We start from the raw sequence: 23,286 nt of genomic DNA, 5'->3' as shown, positions 1-23,286 counted from the left end.
TCGTAGACATTCCACAAATTCCTTTTCTTGGGATCCACTACCAACCTGATTTTCCCAGTTTACCTGCATATTGAAATCCCCTATGATCACTGTAACCTTGCCTTTCCTACACACCTTTTCTATCTCCTGGTGTATCTTGTGCCCCACATCCTGACAACTGTTCAGAGGCCTGTACATAACTCCCATTGTAATTTTTTTACCTTTGCGGTTCCTTAACTCTACCCACACAGATTCTACATCATCTGACCCTACATTGTTTCTTGCTATCGATTTAATTTCATTTCTTTCTAACAAAGCAACCCCACTACCTCTGTCAACCTGCCTATCTTTTTGATAGGATGTATATCCTTGGATGTTTAACTCCCAGTCCTGATCCCCTTGCCGCCATGTCTCCATAATGCCCACCACATCATACCGGCCAATTTCAATCTGCCCACCAACTCATTTACCTTATTTCGTATACTGTGTGCATTCAGATACAACACCTTCAGTCCTGTATTTCCTGTTCCCCTTCTCATTGTTGTTCCTTTGTCTGATGTGCTTGAAGTTAGATTCCTAGCCCTTTCCAAACACTCTGTCCTATTTTGTGTTCTGGAGACTTTAATAGCCTCTCCTGAGCTCTCCTTTCTTTTCAGTTTTTTCATAATTTTCCATGAAGTTGAATCCCCCCCTCCCCCAATTCTAACCTGCTGCTTTGTTTCCGATTAGTCACACTTCTTGGAGTTTTTCTCTTCCCTTCCCCCCCACTTTCTAGTTTAAAGTCCTGTTGACCACTCTATTTACCCTTTTCACTAGAACATTTCTCCCAGATCGGTTCAGGTGGAGACTGCCCCAACGGTACAGATCCCTCCTGTTCCAATACTGATGCCAGTGCCCCACGAAATGGAACCCCTCTTTCCTGCACCACTCCTTTAGCCACGTGTTTATGTCCCTTTCCAATTTGCACGTGGCTCGGGTAGTAATCCGGAGATTATAACCCTTGACGTACTGTACTTTAATTTAGTTCCTAGTTCCTGATAATCCCCAAACAGGTCCTCTTTCCTAGTCTTATGTTTGTTATTTGTCCCGATGTGGACCACAACAACTGGATCCTCCCCCTCCCTCTCTAATATCCTTTCAAGCCGGTCAGGGATGTCCCTCACCTTGGCACCGGGCAGGCAACATACCATGCGGGACTCTCAATCCTGCTTACAAAGCATGCTATCAATTCCCCTAATTATAGAATCCCCTACAACTACCACTTGTCTTTTTGCTCTCCCCTCTTGAATGGCGTCCTGTGCCACAGTGCTACGGTCAGCTGGCTCATCCTCCCTGCAGCCCTGTTCCTCATCCACACAGGGAGCAAGTACCTCGTACCTGTTGCACAAGGTCAAGAGCTGAGGCTCCTCTGTTCCTGAACACAGGATCCCTCTACCTGCCTCACTTGCAGTCACGCACTGCTGACCCTGACCACTGACCGAATTTGAGGTACTTACTCTACCGGGTGTGACCGCCGCCTGAAACAAAGCGTCCAGGTAACTCTCCCCCTCCCAGATGTGCCACAGCGTCCGGAGCTCAGGCTCCAGCTCATCAATTCTGAGCCGGAGTTCCTCCAGCAACCAACACTTGCTGCAGATACGGTCACTGCGGCTCGCAATGGGATCTGCCAGCTCCCACATCATACAGCTACAGCACATCACCTGCCCAGTCATCTCTACTTAGTTAATTAATTTATTAATTAGCTTTGCAGTGTTTTTTCAAATTTGGTGCAGATTTCCTACTAACTAATCAGGTCACAGCTTTTTTTTTTCAGTTTTATCCTGTGTCTCCGCTGCTCTCCTCGCGCTCTTGTATCCTGTGTCTCCACCGCTCTCCTTGTTCACCTTCATCCTGTGTCTCTGCCGCTCTCCTCGCGTTTTTTTATCCTGTGTCTCCGCTGTTCTCGTGCTCTTTTATCCTGTGTCTCCGCCGCTCTCCTCGCCCTCTTTTATCCTGTGTCTCCGCTGCTCTCCCCGCGCTCTTTTAGCTTCCACATAATTGAGTATAATATGGATATGTGTGAACTTGTTCACTTTGGCAGGAAGAATACAAAAGCAGTATACTATTTAAATGGAGAAAGATTGCAGAACTCGGTACAGAGGGATCTTGGTGTCCTGGCACATAAATCACGTCAACTTAGTGTACAGGTACAGCAAGTGATTAGGGAGGTAGATGGAATATTGGCATTTATTGCAAGAGGAATGGAATATAAAAGTAGGGAAGTTTTACTGCAGCTACACAGGACTTTGGTGAGACCACATCTGGAATACTGTGTACAATTTTTGGTCTCATTTTAAAAAAGATATAATTGCTTAGAAGCAGTTCAGAGGAGGTTCAGTAGACTCATTCCTGGGATGAAGGACTTATGAAGAAGGTTTGGTCTGTACCCATTGGAGTTTAGAAGAATGAGAGGTGATCTTATTGAGACTTATAAGATCTTGAGTGGACTTGATAGGACGGATACCGAACCTCTTTTGGGGGAGACTTGGTACTAGGGGACATTGTTTACAAATAAAAGGACTTCCTTTTAAGACAGATGAGAATTTTTTTCTAGCAAAGGATTGTTGGTGTGTGGAATTCTCTTGCCTAAAATGTAGTGGAGGCTGCATCTTTAAATTTATTCAAGGCTGAGTTAGACAGATTTTTGTTAGGCAAGGGAGTCGAGGTCTAGTGGAAACAGACAGGAAAGTGGAGCTGAAACCACAACCAGATCAGCCAAAATCTTAGAGAATCATGGAACAGGCTCGAAGGGCCAAATGGCCAATTCCTGCTCTTATGTTCCTATACCCTATGATCTGTTATTGTTATGTGCACAATTGTTCAGATTTGGGATCTTTTTAGTGAAAGGAGACATAAAAATAAAAGCATGCAGGGTAGAAATGAAGAAAATTGAAGACTGAAAAGAGCAACTGTTGGTACATGAGCTGGGAATACTATGGATGTACATGCGAAATGTCAAAAGCAGCTCCTGTATGCAGCTCTGCAATTAAACCTAGACATGTAAACTTCAACAAATACAGTAATTTTTTATGATCATCGTGTTATTCTAATATCCACGAAATATGGTGGTAAACGATAACACAATTTTATTTTGTCTATTGCAGTTGGCATCAGGAATCTACAATTTTGCCTGTTCCCTCTGGAATCATCATACTGACACTTTTTTACAGCAGATCTATACAGGGGATACAGGTGCCATCCATTCACTAGAAAGAACTTCGCTTTCGCTGAAAGGTATTTTTTGTTATAAAAATCTTGAAATAATAAATTTGGCTATATCATAGTTACTATAAGATGTCAGCTTTAATTGAATTACATCAATTTGTTTCATTTTCCGTTGACAGACTAATTTTTTCCGAGCATTTAAACAGGTCGTCTTGAACTTTAGACTGATCAATTGATATTGCATGAACTGTTTTAGATCTCTGCAATCGTGGAGTCATATGCAGTTGCAATGTTTGTGAAAATTCATTTTATAGGAATATACCACCATAATTCACTATCCTAGAGTATTTACCTGAATAACAATCTCAGTACAGAATTTATAAAGTATTTAATACAACTGACCAACTGATAAAGCGAACTGCCTTCAGGTTCAAGATTGCGTATGGAAATTTGATGTTTTATTTAGTGTTATTTCTTGCCATTCTGGATAAAGCAACAATCACTTGCTAATGTAAAACTAAATTTGAATCAGGATTTTAGCTTTAGGCAAAAAAAATGCCTGAAATACTCATCAGAGTAGCATCTGTGGAGAGAGAATCAGTATTCCAAAACATAAACTACCTGATCTGCTAAGTATTTCTGACATTTTCTGTTTTTTTAATTTCATATCTCCAGCATCTGCCCAAATTTTATTTTTGTTTCTGCTTCAGGCCATCACATTAGGCTCAGTTGTGGCATTTCCACCTCTGAGTAAGGCATTTAAAGCCCCACTCCAGAGCCTCGATAACATAACCTCGGCTGGAACTTGAGTATGCTGCACAATATTCTCATTAATTTACAGTAGAGAATTATGTGTGATAGGTGTAGTAAACCGAAAGAAGAAATTCTGCTCCGCATTTGCAGCTTCTGCATGCCCCCCATTCCCTGGAAGACTGACTGAAGTATCTAAAAATAGCCAAAACCTCTTTGGGCTGCTATAATAATGAGTTTTCCAAGAACCTCATCTTTGGCATGCTCACATTTCTAACCTTTATGCTTTCCTTCTGTGATGACATCAGACATATGGTAAACTTCCATGTAATATTTGCCACCCAACTCTACCTTTGCAGTACCTGCCTCATGGCCAGTCTGTGCAGCCAGACTTGGCTTGTTGGCCTTTACTGTGGATGAGTGTAAAATTTTCCTCCAGTGAAACACAAGAACAAAGCCATTGTTTTTGAACATGTGCCTTTGTCATTGATTCCATCCCCCTTTCTGGCTGCTCCCTTAGGTAGAGTTAAGCTGAAATACTGTTTTAGCATTCAGTTCGAATCAGAGCTTAACATCAAGCTCCATATCTCATCCATTACTAAAGTTGTCTTCAGTAATCCTGTTGCTGGCTTTTCAGTGTATTAGAGAAATGGATCAAATGACACACTCCATCAATGCTAAATTATCGAATGTTTTGCCACGCATCCTTTTCCACACTAAGACCTACTGTTGTATCACCACTGTCCTTGCTAACTAATGCGAACCTACTCTGGCTAATTTTTTTCCCCCACTGCGAAGAATTTAAAATCCATATCTTAATCTGTACTGCATTATCCCACTTTACATCTAAAACTTTAATCTGCTTAGTGTTTTCAACCCTGTCCTCTGTTCTTTGACTGCACATGCCCTTCTTTAACCACCAGGACCCTATTATTTGGAACTTCCTCTGTAAACTAAGGAACTTCTCCTTTGTTACCTTTAAAAGTCGCCTCAATGATCTATTTAACCAAACCTATGGTCACTTCTCTTAACCCGTTTGTAAAGGCTTAACTTCCATACCACCTGTGAAGAATCTTTGGGCTAAAAGCAAAAAACTGTGGATGCTGGAAATCCAAAGCAAAAACAGAAATACCTGGAAAATCTCAGCAGGTCTGGCAGCATCGGTGGAGAAGAGCAAAGTTGACGTTTCGAGTCCTCATGACCCTTCAACAGAACTAAGTAAAAATAGGAAAGGGGTGAAATATAAGCTGGTTTGGGGGGTGGGGGGGTGTTGTTGGGACAAGCAAGCAGTGATAGGAGGAGATAACCAAAAGATGTCACAGACAAAAGAACAAAGAAGTGTTGAAGGTGGTGATATTATCTAAAAGAATGTGCTAATTAAGAGTGGAGAACAGGACAAGCAAGGTAGCTCTAGTGGGGGTGGGGTGAAATAAATGGTGGGTGGAATACATTTAAAAATAATGGAAATAGGTGGGAAAAGAAAAATCTATATCAATTATTGGAAAAAACAAAAAGGGGGGGAAGAAACGGAAAGGGGGTGGGGATGGAGGAGGGAGTTCAAGGTCTAAAATTGTTGAACTCAATATTCAGTCCGGAAGGCTGTAAAGTGCCTAGTCGGAAGATGAGGTGCTGTTCCTCCAGTTTGCTTTGAGCTTCACTGGAACAACGCAGCAAGCCAAGGACAGACATGTGGGCAAGAGAGCAGGGCGGTGTGTTAAAATGGCAAGCGAAAGGGAGGTCTGGGTAATTCTTGCGGACAGATCGAAGGTGTTCTGCAAAGCGGTCATCCAGTCTGCAATTGGTCTCTCCAATGTAGAGGAAACTGCATTGGGAGCAACGAATGCAGTAAACTAAGTTGAGGGAAGTGCAAGTGAAATGCTGCTTCATTTGAAAGGAGTGTTTGGGCCCTTGGACGGTGAGGAGAGAGGAAGTGAAGGGGCAGTTGTTGCATATTCTGCGTTTGCATGGGGAGGTGCTGTAGGAAGAGGTTGAGGAGTAGGGGGTGATGGAGGAGTGGACTAGGGTGTCACGGGAGGGAACGATCCCTATGGAATGTTGTCGGGGGGGTGAAGGGAAGTTGTGTTTGGTGGTGGCATCATGCAGAAATGGCAGAGGCTGATTCTTTGAATGTGGAGGCTGGTGGGGTGATAAGTGAGGACAAGGCGGACCCTATCATGTTTCTGGGAGGGAGGAGAAGGCGTGAGGGTGGATGCACTGGAGATGGGCCGGACACGGTTGAGCGCCCTGTCAACTACCTTGGGTAGAAAACCTCGGTTAAGGAAGAAGGAGGACATGTTAGAGGAACTGTTTTTGAAGGTAGCATCATCAGAACAGATGCGACGGTGGCGAAGGAACTGAGAGAATGAGATGGAGTCCTTACAGGAAGCGGGGTGTGAGGAGCTGTAGTCGAGGTAGCTGTAGGAGTCGGTAGGCTTGTAATGGATATTGGTTTTCTGTTTTTGTCCTTTTTGTTTTTTCCAATAATGAGTATAGATTTTTCTTTTCCCACCTATTTCCATTATTTTTAAATGTATTCCACCCATAGTTTATTTCACCCCACCCCACTTGAGCTACCTTGCTTGTCCTGCTCTCCACTCTTAATTAGCACATTCTTTTAGATAATATCACCACCTTCAACACCTCTTTGTTCTTTTGTCTGTGACATCTTTTGGTTATCTCCTCCTATCACTGCTTGCTTGTACCAACAACAACACCCCCCCCCCCCCCAAAATCAGCTTATATTTCACTCCTTTCCTATTTTTACTTAGTTCTGTTGAAGGGTCATGGGAACTCGAAACGTCAACTTTGCTCTTCTCCACCAATACTGCCAGACCTGCTGAGTTTTTCCAGGTATTTTTGTTTTCGTTAAGAATCTTTGGGCGTTTCGTCTACATTCAAAGTGCAATGTAATAGGAAGTTAGTTTAGTCTAGTTAATGACAATGGTGATAGCTCTAACTAGACAGCAGTAACTAGTACGACATCTTGAGCATCAGTCACTGTACCTCTGTTTACCATTTGCGATCTTTAATGGTCTTGAATTCATTGTACATTGGGCATGTTGTAGCTCAGCCACGGTGCTCTCATTGTCCACTTGGTATAGAATAATTCTGTTCCAGAGAGGGAAATGAATCTTCCAGGGTGTAGTTTTCATATTGCTTCTTTGGACCTATAGTATCCAGAATATATTGCAACAATAAATTTACAAGTAATAATTCTGAGCTGCAAATAGCAAGAAAATAATTAAAATTCATGTAGCTAAAACCACTGAACAGATTTTAATTTTTCTTTATGCATTTATGGGATATGGACATCCCTGGCTAGGCTAGATTCATTGTCCATCCTTAATTGCCCTTGAGAAGGTGGTGGTGGGCTGCCTTCTTGAACTGCTGCAGCCCCTGTATTGTGGGTACACCCACAGTGCTGATAAGGAGGGAGTTCCAGGATTTTGACCCAGTGACAATGAAGGTATAGCGATATATTTCCAAGTCAGGATGGTGAGTTGCTTTGAGGGGAATTTCCAGGTGGTGGTGCTCCCATGTATCTGCTGATTTTGTCCTTCATGGTGTGGTCATGGGTGCTGTCTAAGGAGCCTTGGTGAGTTTCCCATCTAACCCCGAAACCTTAGGGTGACCCCTAATTTTAAAACAGTGCACCTTGTCGATGGCACTCACTGCTACCACTGTTCATTGGTGGTGGAGGGAGTGAATGTTTGTGGAAGAGGTGCCAATCAAGCGGGCTGCTTTGTCCTGGATGGTGTCAAGTTCCTTGAGTATTGTTGGAGTTGCAGTCATCCAGGCAAGTGGATAGTATTCCATCACACTCCTGACTTGTGCCTTGTAGGTGGTGGACAGCTTTGGGGAGTCAGGAGGTGAGTTACTTGCCACAGGATTCCTAGCCTCTGACCTGGCCTTGCAGCCACAGTATTTATGAGGCTAGTCCAATTCAGTTTCTGATCAATGGTAATCCCCAGGATGTTTTTAGTGGGGGATTCAGCAATGGTAATGCCATTGAATGTCATGGGCATGGTTAGATTCTGTCTGTTTGGAAATGGTCATTGCCTGCCACTTGTGTGGCGCAAATGTTACTTGTCACTTCTCAGCCCAAGCCTGAATATTATTCAGGTCTTGCTGCAAATGGACACAGACTGCTTCAGTATCTGAGGAGTCGCGAATGATGCTAAACATATCCCCACTTCAGACCTTATGATAGAAGGAAGCTCTTTGATGAAACAGCTGAAGATAGTTGGATAAAAGCAAAATACTGCAGATGCTGGAAATCTGAAACAAAACAGAAAATGCTGGAAAAACTCCGGTCCAGCAGCATCTGTGGTGAGTGAAACAGAGTTAACGTTTCGAGTCCGTATGACTCTTCAGAGCTCTGAAGAAGAGTCATACAGATTCGAAATGTTAACTCTGTTTTTCTCTCCACAGATGTTGCTGGACCTGTTCAGCTTTTCCAGCATTTTCCGTTTTAGTGATTGAAGATGGTTGGGCTTAGGTCTTTACCCTGAGGAACACCTGCAGTAATGTCCTTGAGCTTAGATGATTGACCTCAGACAACCACAGCCACCCTCCTTTGTGTAGGTATGATTCCAACAGTGACAAGTTTACTCTCGATTCCCATTGACTGCAGTTTTGCTAGGGCTCCTTGATGGCACACTAGGTCAAATGCTCCCTTGATGTCAAGGGCAGTCACTCCCACTTCTCCTATTGAGTTCAGCTCTTTTGTCCATGTTTGAACCAAGGCCATAATGAAGTCAGAAGCTGAGTGACCCTGGCTGAACCCAAACTGAGCGTCCGTGAGCAGGTTAATTGCTAAGCAAGTGCGGCTTGATAGCACTGTTGATGAACATAAGAACATAAGAAGTAGGAACAGGTGTCGATCATTCGGTCCCTCGAGCCTTCTCTGCCATTCAGTAAGATCATGGCTGATCTTGTGTTTAGATTTCCAGGTTCCCATCTACCCCTGATAACCTTAGATTTTTGTTAGGCAAGGGAATCAACCTACCTCTGCCTTAAAAATATTCAGTGACCCTGCCCCCACCACTTTGAGGCAGTGTGTTCCAAAGTCCCACAACCCTTTGAGAAAAAATTTCTCCTCATCTCTGCCCTAAAAGGGTGACCCCTAATTTTAAAACAGTGCTCCCTAGTTCTGGACTCACCCACAAGAGGAAATATCCTTTTGACATCTACCTTGTCAAGGCCATTCAGGATATTGTATACTTTAATCAAATCACCCCTCACTCTTCTAAACTCCAGTGGAAACAAGCCTAATCTGTCCAACCTTTCCTCATACGACAGCCCACTCATTTCAGGTATCAATCTAGTAAACCTCCTTTGAACCACCTCTAATGCATTTACATCCTTCCTTAAATAAGGAGACCAAAACTGCACACAGTATTTGAGGTACGGCCTCACCAATGCCCTGTATAACTGAAGCATAGCATCCTTACTTTTATGTTCAATTCCTCTCGTAATAAAGATAGCATTCCATTAGCCTTCTTAAATACTTACTGTACTTGCATACTAACTTTTTGTGACTCATGTACCGGAATATCTAGAACCCTCTGCATCTTAGAATTATGCAGTTGTTCTCCATTTAAGTAATACGCCGCTGCTTTTTTGTTCTTCCTGCCATAGTGAAGTGTGAGTTGTCACCATCCTCGCATTCAATTATCAGACGAGACTCAAGTTCTTTTACTCAGTTTATTCGTACCCCCCTCAGATCATGCATGAGTTCCACCGAGGGTCTTATACATTTCTGGAGATTCAGTTTAATTTAATTAAGTCTAACACGTGTCGTGATTACATTGAAATTCACCGATCAACTATTTACGCAAAAGGTATAGCACCCTATTTTGGTGAGACATTTTCTTTAATCAGATTAACAGCTTGCCCTTCCTCTATTTACACAGTTTCACACTGAACAAAGCACATTTTGTGACTGATCAAGGACACCCACTCTGTCTGGCCCGGCCCCCCCTGCCCCCTGCTGTCAGCTGCACCCTTCCCCCTACATTCATGAACAACTTTACACTTTCCCACATTAAACTCCATTTGCTAGATCTTTGCCCACTCACACAACGTATCCATATCCATCTGCAACCTTCTCGTGTCCTCTTCACAACATAGTTTCCTACCTATCTTTCTGTCACCTGCAAATTTAGCTACCATGCCCTCACTCCCCTCATCTAAGTCATTGATGTAAATCGTTAAAAGTTGAGGCCCCAGTACAGACCCCTGTGGGACTCCTCTCGTCACATCTTGATAATCTGAAAAAGACCCATTTATGCGCACACTCTGCTTTCTGCCAGCCAACCAACCTTCTGTCCATGATAATATGTTACCCCCCGCACCATTATTATTATTTTCCATAATAATCTTTGATATGGCACCTTATCAAATGCTTTCTGGAATACCAAGTACAGTACATCTACAGGCTCCCCTTTATCCATTGTGCATGTTACTCCTTCAAAAAACTCCAATTTATTGGTTAAACATGATTTCCCTTTCACAAAACCAAGTTGACTCTTCCCGATTGCCTTGCGCTCTTCTAAGTGCCCAGCTATAACCTCCTTAATGATCGATTCTAATAACTTTCCCATGACAGGCGTCAAGCTAACTGGCCTATAGTTTCCTGTTTTGTATCGCCCCCCCCCCACCCCCATTGAATAGAGGGGTTGTATTTGCTACTTTCCAATCTGGTGGAACCTTTCCAGAAGCTAGTGAATTTTGGGAAATTAATACCAGCTACCTCATTAGCTCGCTCTTTTAAAACTCTAGGATGGAGCCTATTGGGCCCCAAAGACTTGCCAGCCCGCAGCTCCATCAATTTGCTCAGTATCATTTCCCTAGTGATTTCAATTTCAACAAGTTTCTTTCTCCTGATCACCTTCTGATTTGCAGCTATTACTGGAATATTTTTGTATTGTGTTGTTGAACACAGAAGCAAAATATTTGTTCATTTATTTCGCCATTTCTTATTATCTGCTATTATTTCCCCACTGTCACTCTCTAGAGGACCAACGCTCACTTTACTTTTCCTTTTTAAGTACCTGTAGAAACTCTTGCTATCCGTTTTTACATTTCTAGCTAGCTTCCTCACATACTCTAACTTCTTTCTGCTGATTAACCTTTTCACCTTTCTCTGCGGTTCTTATTATCTGCCCAACCATCTGTCACAGAATCACAAAATTTCTCAGTACAGAAGAGGCCCTTTGGCCCATTGAATCTGCACTGACATGTGAAAAACACCTGACCTACCTACCTAATCCCATTTACCAGCACTTGACCCATAGCCTTGAATGCCATGACGTGTCAAGTCCTGCCACTCATCTTTGTGGAGTTTTATGCTTTTTCCTTAAGTTCTTTGAAGATGTGACAAGCAAAGTGGATAATGGGGACCCTGTAGATGTAGTATATCTGGACTTCCAGAAGGCCTTTGATACAGTGGTGCACATAAGATTAATACACAAGATAAGATCACACGGAGTTAGGGGTAATATATTAGCTTGGATAGAGGATTGGCTAACCAACAGAAAGCAAAGAGTCGGGATAAATGGGTCTTTTTCTGGATGGCAAGCTGTAACTTGTGGGGTCCCCTTACTTGAGAGGAAGATTGTGGTTGCACTGAAGGGGGTTCAGAGGAGGTTCACTAGATTGATTCCAGAGATGCAGGGCTTATCTTATGAGGAGCGATTGAGCAGTTTAGGCCTAAACTCGCTAGAGTTTAGAAGGATGAGAGGAGATCTAATTGAGATATATAAGATGCTAAAGGGGATAGACAAAGTAGACGTGGAGCGGATCTTTCCCCTTGTGGGGCATTCTAGAACGAGAGGCCGTAGTTTTAGGCTAAGGGGTGGTAGATTTAAATCAGAGATGAGGAGGAATTACTTTTCTCAAAGGGTCATGATTCTGTGGAATTCACTACCTCAGAGTGCAGTGGATGCCGGGACCTTGTGGGTCCTTGGGCCCCAACTATTTACAATCCAGATTAATGATTTGGATTCAGGGATAGAAGGCACTATAGCTAAATTTGTAGATGACACCAAAATAGGTAGGAAAGTAAGTTGCAATGAAGAAATAAGAAATTTACAAATGGATATGTACAGGTTAGGTGAATGGGCCAAAATTTGGCAGATGGAGTTTAACGTGGATAAGTGTGAGGTTATCCATTTTGTTCGGAAGAATAAAAAGGCAACTTATAATTTAAATGGAGAGAAACTTCAGAATGCTTCAGTGCAGAGGGATCTAGGTGTCCTCGTGCATGAATCGCTGAAAGCTGGTTTGTAGGTACAGCAGTTAATAAGGAAGGCAAATGGAATTTTGGCAGTTATTGCTAAAGGAATAGAGTATAAAAATAGGGAAGCGTTGTTGCAACTGTACAAGGCATTGGTGAGACCGCACCTGGAGTACTGTGCACAGTTTTGGTCCCCTTACTTGAAGAAGGATGTGGTTGCACTGAAGGGGGTTCAGAGGAGGTTCACTAGATTGATTCCAGAGATGCAGGGCTTATCTTATGAGGAGCGATTGAGCAGTTTAGGCCTAAACTCGCTAGAGTTTAGAAGGATGAGAGGAGATCTAATTGAGATATATAAGATGCTAAAGGAGATAGACAAAGTAGACGTGGAGCGGATCTTTCCCCTTGTGGGGCATTCTAGAACAAGAGGCCGTAGTTTTAGGCTAAGGGGTGGTAGATTTAAATCAGAGATGAGGAGGAATTACTTTTCTCAAAGGGTCATGATTCTGTGGAATTCACTACCTCAGAGTGCAGTGGATGCCGGGACGCTGAATAAATTTAAAGAGATACAGATTTTTAATTAGTAATGGGTTGAAAGGTTATAGGGAGAGGACGGGAAATTGGAGTTGAGGCCGAAATGAGATCAGCAATGATTGTATTGAATGGTGGGGCAGGCTCGAGGGGCTGAATTGCCAACACCTGCTGCTAGTTATGTTATGTTCTAAGTTTGATGCTTTCCTTAACTTCTTTAGTTATCCACTGATGGTAGGTCCTCCCCTTTGAATTTTTCTTTATAGTAGGAATGTACTTATTCTGAATACTCTGAAATATCCCCTTAAATGTCTGCCACTGTTCTATTGATCTATCCTCTATCCTAGTTCCCCAGTTCACTTCACCTAGCTTAGCTTTCATCCCCACATAGTTGCCCTTATTTAAATTTAAGATACAAGCCTTAGACCCACTCTTCTCCCTTTCAAATTGGGTGTAAAATTCATTCATATTGTGGTTGCTGCTACCTAACAGTGTCTTTACTCTGAGGTCATTAATTAATCCTGTCACGTTACACAATACCAAGTCTAATATAACCTGCTGCATGATTGGCTCCAGAACATGCTGCCCTAAGAAACTATCTTGAAAACAATCTAAGAACTTATTCAGGCTACTATTGCCAATCTGATTTTTGCAGTTACATGTAGATTAAAATCACACATGATTATTGCCGTGCCATTATCACAAACACACAATATTTTCTCTTGAATACTTTGTCCTACACTGTGGTTACTGTTAGGGGGCCTGTGGACCACTCCCACAAATGACTTTTTTCCTTCCTGTTCCTCAGCCCCACTGAAACCGATTCTGTATCCTGATCTCCTGAAACAAGGTCATCTCTAACTATTGCATCAGTGCCCTCTTTGATTAACAGTGCTACCCCTCCATCTTTACCTAGCTTCCTATTCACCTTGAATGTCATGTACCCCTCAATATTAAGGACTCAATCTTTGTCGTCCTGCAGCCACGTCTCCGTAATTGCTCTCAGATTATACTTGTTTACTTCAATGTGGGCCATCAATTCATTTACTTTGTTATGCATTCAGATAGACAGCCTTCAGTTTTGTCTTTTTGTTACCTTTGTAACATCTAGTCTTGATTGTTGATGTATTCTTAGGTTTTTTCTCTCTGCCCCTTCCTGCCATTCTCTGACTCACATTTCTCATGTTACTATTTTGCTTTCCTGTCTTGACTCTACACCTTGAATTGCTACCTCTACCCAAGCTTGATTCCTCACCCCTCTTGTTTAGATTAAAGCCCGCTCTACTTCCCTAGTTATGCGATTTACGAGGACATTCATCCCAGCAAGGTTCAGTTGTGAACCGTCCCAACGGTACAGCCCCCATTTTCCCCAGTACTGATGCCAGTGCCCCACAAACCGGAACCCACCCCAGTCTTTGAGCCACACATTCAACTCTCTAATCTTATTTGCCCTGTGCCAATTTGCAAGTGGCTCAGGTAATAATCCACAGATTATTACCTTTGAGGTTCTGCTTCTTAATTTGGTACCTAGCTCCTCATACTGACTTTGCGGAACCTCTTTCTTAGTTCTTCCTATGTCATTGCTACCTTCATGGACCATGACAACTGGATCTTCCCCCTCCCACTGCAAGTTCTTCTCCAACCCGGAGCAGATCTCCCAAACCCTGGCATCTGGCAGACAACATAGCTGCCTGGACTCTCACTCTTTGTTGCAGACAACAGTGCCAATCCCCCCCACTATATTATCCCCTACTACCACTACATTCCTCTTTGCTCCCCCCGCTTGAACGGTTTTCTGTAACATGGATGAGCTGGCTGGCCATAGCATTATCTTGCAGACTTCGCTTTCATCCACACAGGTTACGAGCACCTCAAACCTGTTTGACAGGTGCAAAGCCTGAGGCTCCTCCACAACTGTCTGCTCCGTCCCATTATCTGCCTCACTGACATTCACATCCTCCTGCCCCTCACAGCTGACCAAAACAGATGACCCTCTTCTAAGAGGTGTGATTGTCTTCTGGAATAAAGTATCCAGGTATTTCTCCCTGTCTCTTATGTTACACAGTGTCTGCATTTTGGCTTCCAGATCAATAATCTCGATCTGGAATCCCTCAATCTGCTTACACGTCCTGCAGATGTGTTTGTCATGGATCGCCTTGGCATCCAAAAGCACCCGCATCCCACAGCTGCAGCATAACACTTGTCCTGCCATTCTAACTTATGTTATTGAGTTAATTTACTTTAACTATCTTTTTCCTATGTATGCTACAATTTACTTTACAATCTCAGTACCACTGACAGCTAAAGGTTACATGCTTCTTAACTACAAGGCATGTGTTTTAGATGTTTGTTTAAATGACTTTATTTTTATTGCTTTTTTCTCTTTATTGTTTGATTTTAATATTAAATTTTCAAATTTTGCTTTATTGTATTATGACCCCTTCCATCAATTTGCTGATGACCAAAGGTAGACTAATGGGGCATTAATTGGCTGGGTTCGATTTGTCCTGCTCTTTATGTGCAAGACATATCTGGGCAATTTTCCACATGGCCGGGTAGATGCCAGTGTTGTAGCTGTACTGGAACAGCTTGGCTAGAGGTGCAGCAAATTCTGGAGCACAAGTCTTCAATCCTATTGCCAGAGTATTGTCAGGGCCTTTGCAGTATCCAGTGCCTTCAGCCGTTGCTTGATATCACATGGAGTGAATCGAATTGGCTGAAGACTGGCACCTGTAATGCTGGAGACCTCCGGAGGAGACTAAGATGGACCATCCACTCGGTGCTTACTGCTGAAAATTTTGGCAAATGCTACTGTCTTACCTTTTGCACTGTTATGCTGAGCTCCTCCATCATTGAGGATGGGGATATTTGAGGAGCCGCCGCCTCCAGTGACTTGTTTAATTATCTACCACCATTCACGATTTGATATGGTAGGACTGCAGAGATTGGCTCTGATCTGTTGGTTGTGGAATTGCTTAACTCTGTTTATCACTTGCTGCTTATGCTGTTGGGCATGCAAGTGGTCCTGTGTTATAGCTTCACCGGGCTGACAGCTCATTTTTAGGTATGCCTGGTGCTGTTCCTGGCATGCCCTCCTGCACTCTTTCTTAAACCAGGGTTGATCCCCAGGTTTGATGGTAATGCTAGAGTGGGGGATATGCCGGCCCATGAGGTTACAAATTGTGATTGAGTACAGTTCTGCTGCTGCTGATGACCCACTGCGCCTCATGGATGCCTAGTCTTAAGTTGCTGGATCTGTTTGAAATCTATCCCATTTAGCATGGTGGTAGTGCCACACAACACGAGGGAGCATATCCTCAATGTGAAGACAGGATTTTGTCTCCACAAGGAGTGTGCAGTGATCACTCGTACCAACACTGTCATGGACAGATGCACCTGTGGCAGGCAGGTTGACGTGGATGAGGTCAAATATGTTTTTTCCTCCTGTTGGTTCTCTCACCAGCTGCCGCAGACCCATCTAGCAGCTGTCCTTTAGGACTCGGTCAGCTCGGTATGTGGAGGTGCTACTGATCCACTCTTGGTGATGTACATTAACGTCCCCCCACCCAGAGTCCATTCTGTGCCCTTGCCATCCTCAGTGCTTCTGCCAAGTGGAGTACAACATGGATGAGCACTGATTCATCAGCTGAGCGGATGGGGCGGGTGTTGGAGAGGGTGATGGTATGTGGTAATCAGAAGGATATTTGGATATGTTTCATTTGCCTCGCTGAAGGGAAAGGGGGACCAAAGTTTGCACTGGACAAAGGGAACTATTTATAAGGGACTTTGATACTGACTACTGACATCATGTCCTTAATAGTTTCGTCAGTCAGTTAGGCAGAGACTTTGGTGACTTACCTTTTAATTCATTGCCAGTTATCAGATATTTGAATCACTCTGGGTGCTTCAATACTAATGACAGCTTTGGCAAAAATGACAAAGCCACCACGGGCAGGAGAACATGGGGGCAGGGGTAGTCGGGGCCGAAGTTCAATTATTTACAAAATATTTTGGGGATGGAAGAATAAACCAAGTCCTTGAATGTACTGCAAAATGTACTTTGGGAGATGGAGCAAAAAATGACTTTAATTTTAACAAGTTTTGTTAGGTGGCAGGCAAATATTACAAATATATTTGGTCTTTATCTTTCAGTATTGGAAGGGTGTGCAATTTTTCTTATCTTTAATGAGTCATGACATGTTGTTTCAGGAAATTTGTTGTGTCAATGTGTGAAGCATCACAATGCTGAAGTATATCCAGTATGGGATACTGAGAAATCTACAAAAGTGGAGCCTATGTTTGTGCATACATTCACCCCATAGAGGGTGCTTCGATTCCAGAGAGATAAGAAATAGATTGGCAACAGAAAAACTGTTTGGGAGCCTCCAGCAGTAAATGGGGATTGTTGGAGTTTAACCAGTTTAGAACCACACAAACATCTGTAAACTTGAGGTCACTCAAAATTCTGCTACCTGTGTCCTTTCTCTAAGTCCCAGTCACCTGTCGTTCCGTACTCTAGGGCAACACTAACTCCCAGCTAAGCAATACCTGTTCTCATCCTTGTTTTCAAATCCCTCCCTCTCCTCCCCTTTTTTGTAACCTCCTCCAGCCTTAATCCTTAGAGATACCTGAACTTCTGCATTTCTAACCACTCTAGCATCCCTAATTTTAATTGCTCCACCGTTAGATGTTCCTTCATCTGCCTACGCTCTGAAATTTCCTCGTAAACCTCTCCGCTTCTCTTGCTTCCTTGATGCTGCTCCTCACAACCTGCTTCTTTGACAAAATTTTTGGTGGTCTGCCCTGTTATCATTAAATGGCTCAGTGCCAAATTTTGTTTGATAATGCTCCTGTGAAGCTCCTTGGTAGGTTTTTTGCTGTTTTGAAACTGCAGCATAAATAAAAGTTGTAAATTTTTTGTCCAGTCAGGACTATCCCGCATGTTATAGCATGAACTTGCAGGGTTATTTGTTACCAAATGTGTATAATCCCTGCCACCAGTAATTGAATTACCTTCTCCAAGTTTCACGAATGAATTCATTAATCATCAGCTATCCCCCAGAAGAACTGAAAAGCTGCTTAGCTTGAGTATCAGATTGCCAAATCTTCTATGAAAAGTTGATTTTGTTCCAGTCTTCCATCAGGAGGTTTTTCATCTTGCAACAATTTTGATTATAAAAAGATCCTGATAATGTTTCAAAATGGTAACTTGTCTTTTTTTTCAGACCATCCGCTGACTTTCTGGTCTTTTTATACCAGTCTTGTGAGGACATAAACTGTTACATTTTTGCTCATGTTCAATTCAGTTATTCATTTTGTCTATCCCACTTATTCCCAAGAACGGGATGTCAAATCTCTGCAAGTAATAGCCTGATAATTATTACTTCTCAAAACTTCTATCTGTGATCCTGGGGTGCTACTTATGATTTTTGATCTTTTTAAAATCAACTTGATGTGGACAGTATCTGTTCACATGACACAACCAAAGTTTATATTCCTACTGTTTTTTGGCTTCAAATTTGTTGCAAATCCACAACGCAAGCCACTCCATATTCCATATTTATGTGCCTACTGTGCATGTTCACAGTCCAAACTGGGTTTTATCTTTGAAGTTTTCAGCGGGTTCCTTGTAGCAATATTGTTAAGGGGCCACAGTAATTGTTGAGGTTCAAATTTAGACGCAGTTATTGGAGAAAAACATAATTGTGAAATATGTTGCCAACATAAATGTGTCTCATTGTATATATTTTCTCTTTTTAGTTCTTCGTAAACTGACAGTGCATGGTTTTATGGAACCTCACAAGAATTTAGAAGTAATGGTATGTAATTTTCACAAATTTTCCTTTGCTTGCAGAAATTATTAAGGACACCATATCCAATCTCCTGATTTTGTACCCTGAATGAGTGGAACATCTAACATCAGATTTAAAAAGATGTCAATAGGTCAACTTTAGATGCTTCAGTGCTGTGATTAATTCAGTGAGCCTGACTGATTGATTGAATTGGAGGCTAATCTTTGATGTGGACATCTTTTTCTGAGAATGGTTCGAGGTTCCATTTGAAAATGAGCAAATCCACGATTCACATTAAGGAAAATAAGAGTGGTTTGATGCACCATTCAATGCAATACTAAACCATCCATGTTGTGGTAGAAAACTTGAGGATTGGGAGGTTTTTAGAATACAGCAAAGGAAGACCAATAAACTGGTAAAGAAAGGGAGAATAGAGTATGAATGGAATCTAGCAAAAAACATAAAAACAAACCTTAAAAGCTTCTATAGGCATGTAAAAAGGAAGTATTTGGCTAAGACAAATGTGGGTCCAGTACAGGCAGAGTCAGGGGAATTCATAATGGTGAATAGAGAAATGGCAGAGAAACTAAATGATTCCTTTGTGCCTGTTTTCACTGAGGAAGATACAGGAAATCTCCCAGATTTAGAGATCCAAGGGACTAGGGAGAATGAGGAGTTGAAGGAAATTAGTATAAGCAACAAGGTTGTTTTGGAGAAATTAATGGGACTGAAAGTTGGTAAGTCTCTGAGACCTGATATTCTGAATCCCAGAGTGTTGAAAGAGGTTGCTATAGAGATACCACATTGGTGATAATTTTCCAAAATGTTATAATTCTGGAATGGTTCCTGAAGATTGGAAGGTAGCTGTCACCCTGCTATTTAAGAAGGGAGAGAGAGAGAAAACCAGGAACTACATTACTACATGCAAAAAAAACACATCATAACTCTTTTTAACCTACAAATACATGTAAAACTTCCCATCATTCTTTCAACATGTATTGGCACAAACTTTGGTAACTTAATGAACATCTGCTTTGCTTACACTAGGAATGATAGTGTTTTGGTAGTGTTCCTGGATTAGTAATCCTGATGCCTGGAACTGATGCTTTGGAGATATGAGTTCAAATCTTACCACGGCAGCTGGTGGTATTTAATAAATTAAATTAATAAATCTGGAGCTAGAAGCTGGTTGCAGAAATGGTGACCATCAAACTGCTGGATTGTTAAAAACCGTTCTGGTTCTCTAATGCCTTTCCTTTAGGGAAGGAAATCTGCCATCTTTACTTGGTCTGGCTATACGTTACTCTTAACTGCCCTCTGAAATGGCCAAACAAGGCACTCAGTTGTATCAAACCTGCACAGAATGTCGAAAAGGAATAAAACCAAGCACATCACCCGGCAATAATATAGGCAAAATCTAGCTTTGGAGTTGTGCCAAAATTGGGAGAGCTGTCTGACAGACTTGTCAAGCAACAACCTGATTTAGGTATGATTCATTCATTGTGACGAACAACCAATGTCCCAGACTCCTCCATCACCATCCCTGGGTATGTCTTGTCCCATCAGTAGGCGGAACCCGCACAGATGGCTGCACAGTGACAGGTTGAGAGGGAGTGGCTCTGGGAGTCCTCAAAAATTGAAATTGTGCCTTGCTGGGCCTGCAGCAGGTAGTGAGAGAATTGGAAAAGGGAGAAACCTACTTGACCTCGCCCTATTCAGTCTACCTGTTGCAGATGCATCTGCCCATTATAGTATTGGTAGGAGTGACTGCTGATGAGTCCTTCTCTTGTCTTCACACTGAAGATACCATCCATTGTGTTGTGTGGCATGACCATGGTGCTAAATGGGATAGGTTCACCACAGATCTAGCAGTTCAAAACTGGACATGCATGAGGTACTGTAGGCCATTAATGGCAGCTATTTGACCACAACCATGGTTTAGCACATCCCTCACTCAACCATTATCATCAAGCAGGGGACCAACACTAGTTGAACGAGGAGTGCAGGACAGCATGCCAGGAGCAGCAGCACGCATACCTTAAATAGAAGTACCAACCTGATGAAGCTATAACACAGGGCTATATGCATGCTAAACAGTGGGAGCAGCTTGCTGTAATCAGTGTGAAGCGCTCCCACAGTTAATGGATCAGGTGAATGCCCTGCAGTTGTTCCACCTCCAATCGTAAATAGGGAGAGGACAATAAACTGGAGGAAACTCCACAAATATCGCTAGACTCAATGATGGGAGAAGCCCAGTACGTCAGTGTAAAAGGCAAGGCTGAAGCAGTTACAACCAATTGCAGCAAGAAATGCCAAGTGATGATCCATCACAGCATCCTGAGGCCCCCAAAATCACAGATGCCAATCTTTAACCAATTCAGTTCACTCCACGTGACATCAAGAAACGGCTAAAGGCACTGCTTACTGATAGCATCCTGACTCTAGTACTGAAGATTTGTGCTCGAGAACTAGTCACACCCTAAGTTGAGCTTTTCTCAGACAGCTTTGACACTGGCATCTGCCCAACAATGTGGAAAATTGCCCAGGTATGCCCTGTTTACAAAAAGCAGGTTAAGTCCAATCCAGACAATTACCGCTCCATCTGTCTGCTGTCAATCATCAGCAAAGTGATGGAAGGTTTTGTCGCTAGTGCTATTAAGTGGCACTTAGCCAGCAGTAACCTGCTCACTAATGCTCAGTTTGGGTTCTGTCAGGGCCACTTAGCTCCTGACCTCATTGCAGCCTTGGCCCAAACAAGGACCAGAGAGCTGATTGAAGAGGTTAGGTGAGTGTGACTGCCCCTGACATGAAGGCAGCATTTGACCGTGTTATGACAATGCAGTTGGTAAAACTAAGTTATTTAATATTCCCAGAGGGAAACTTTAAACAACTGTTATAACCTATAATTTTAATTGTTACGTTTGAGTTGTGACTCTAATTTCAGGAATCAGACCACCAGTTCTCGTGGTTTTATATTAAGATAAATGAAACATCTTATCAATTTATACAGGTTAAAATATATATACACATGGCTTCAAATTATAATCTCCATTAAGGCAACAGCAGCCCATAGACTTAATCAAACACCAGGCAAAGAATTTTCACCTTACGAATTCAAAGTGAGGTTCTTTTCACTTTGGTTCCTGTGGAGACAGTTGAAGGCTTACAGGTGCCTTTTGATCTTATATTGCATCTGCTCTGCACACCCGAAAACTGCTAAAATTATACCTACCACTACTGATTGAATGCAAATTCTCATTGTATCACTAGCCTCTTTGAACTCTACCTTTTGACAATGAAACCCCTTTCATTGTAACAATTTTATTCGTAATATAAACATATTGCTTGGTAGCTGCTACATAGGCATCAGTTTTCACTCCACTTCTTGAATGGATTTATTCAAAAAATGTAAATGCACGCTATCTCTCTTCCATATCAAAACTAGTACCCATCAAAGCACCCAGACTAGCTGGCTTTAATCCGATTAAGCCACACGCACAGATTATATTTCTATTTTAAAAGAAAAATCTTTTCCAATAATATATACATTAATAACTTCATGACAACCGAGTGCGGCATCAAGGAGCCTTAGCAAAATTGAAGTCAATGGGAATCAGGGGAAAACTCTTTACTGGTTGGAGTCATGCCTAGCACAAAGGAAGATGGTTGTGGTTGTAGAAGACCAATCATCTCATAACATCACTGCAGCAGTTCCTCAGGGTAGTAGCAGAGATGAGAAACTTCTACCTTTTGGCGGAATTGCAGCTTTTTGATTCTGGAATTTCGTCCTTTGAAATATTATGGAGTTCAGCCCCCCGCCCCCCCAAAATCTCATAGTTATGGTAGACGTATGCTTGAAATATTTTGCACTTTAAACACTTTGAGGAGAACACTTTGATCTTGCAAACGCAACCACAGAATGGGACCAGACTTGCTATGAAACATCTTCAGAGCTCTGAAGAAGGGTCACACGGACTCAATATTAACTCTGATTCTCTCTCCACAGATACGGCTGGACCTGCTGAGTTTTAACAGCATTTTCTGTTTCTGTTTCAGATTTCCAGCATCTGCAGTATTTTGCTTTTAGCCTTGCTATTGATTCTGGTAGTGGGCAATGTGCGTGCAATTTGCCCGCCCCTTGCCACCTGTGCAGTGTTTTGTAGGCTTTGTCAGTGGCTTTGTTGGATATGATGCCCGGGCATGAGCTGTCAGCTGAGGAAGGGTTGAATGCGGTGTGTGAATGTCACGAAGCATGGGTTCTGGGAATAGTTCCGAGTCTGAATGTGGCCTGGAGTGGAAGCAGCCAAGTGGTACATCCCTGCACATGGCTACTGACTTGGAGGAAATCAGGTGGCTGGCAGCCGACTTTCAGAATGTGCAGTTCCCAAGCTCAATTGTGCAGATCTTGTTTCCCTTTTTTGCTTGCTGATGGCACGTAAATTCCAGCTCCGGCTGGCCCTGGGCAACCTCTCTCTCTCGCTCTCTCTTCTGCTCTCTCTCTTGCTTGTGCGCTCTCTCTCTCTTGCTCTCTTGTGCGCTCTCTCTCTCTCGCTCTCTGCGCTCTCTCTCTCGCTCTCTTGTGCGCTCTCGCTCTCTTGTGCGCTCTCGCTCTCTGCGCTCTCTCGCTCTCTTGTGCGCTCTCTCTCTTGCTTTCTTGTGCGCTCTCTCTCTTGCTTTCTTGTGCGCGCTCTCTCGCTCTCTTGCGCGCGCTCTCTCTCTTGCGCGCGGGCTCTCTCGCTCTGTTGCGTGCACTTTCTCTCTTGCGCGCTTTCTCTATCTCTCTCTTGCGCG

General features: G+C 42.8%; 1 protein-coding gene across 5 annotated transcripts in view; it reads left to right on the top strand.

Moving 5' to 3' along the window:
• The window catches only part of ipo11 (importin 11), a 699,237-nt gene that overhangs the window by 131,550 nt on the left and 544,401 nt on the right, over positions 1–23,286 (top strand). For all 5 annotated transcript variants that reach the window (XM_041187080.1, XM_041187063.1, XM_041187071.1 and 2 more), the window contains 2 exons: positions 3,123–3,252; positions 18,464–18,522. In XM_041187080.1, the coding sequence (XP_041043014.1) occupies positions 3,123–3,252; positions 18,464–18,522 (189 nt within the window). The remainder of the gene's footprint in view (positions 1–3,122; positions 3,253–18,463; positions 18,523–23,286) is intronic.

The sequence above is a fragment of the Carcharodon carcharias genome, chromosome 1 (genome assembly GCF_017639515.1).
Source record: "Carcharodon carcharias isolate sCarCar2 chromosome 1, sCarCar2.pri, whole genome shotgun sequence".
NCBI lineage: Eukaryota > Metazoa > Chordata > Chondrichthyes > Lamniformes > Lamnidae > Carcharodon > Carcharodon carcharias.
Note: the sequence above shows the minus strand (reverse complement) of the source record. Positions and strands in the feature narration are given on the sequence as shown.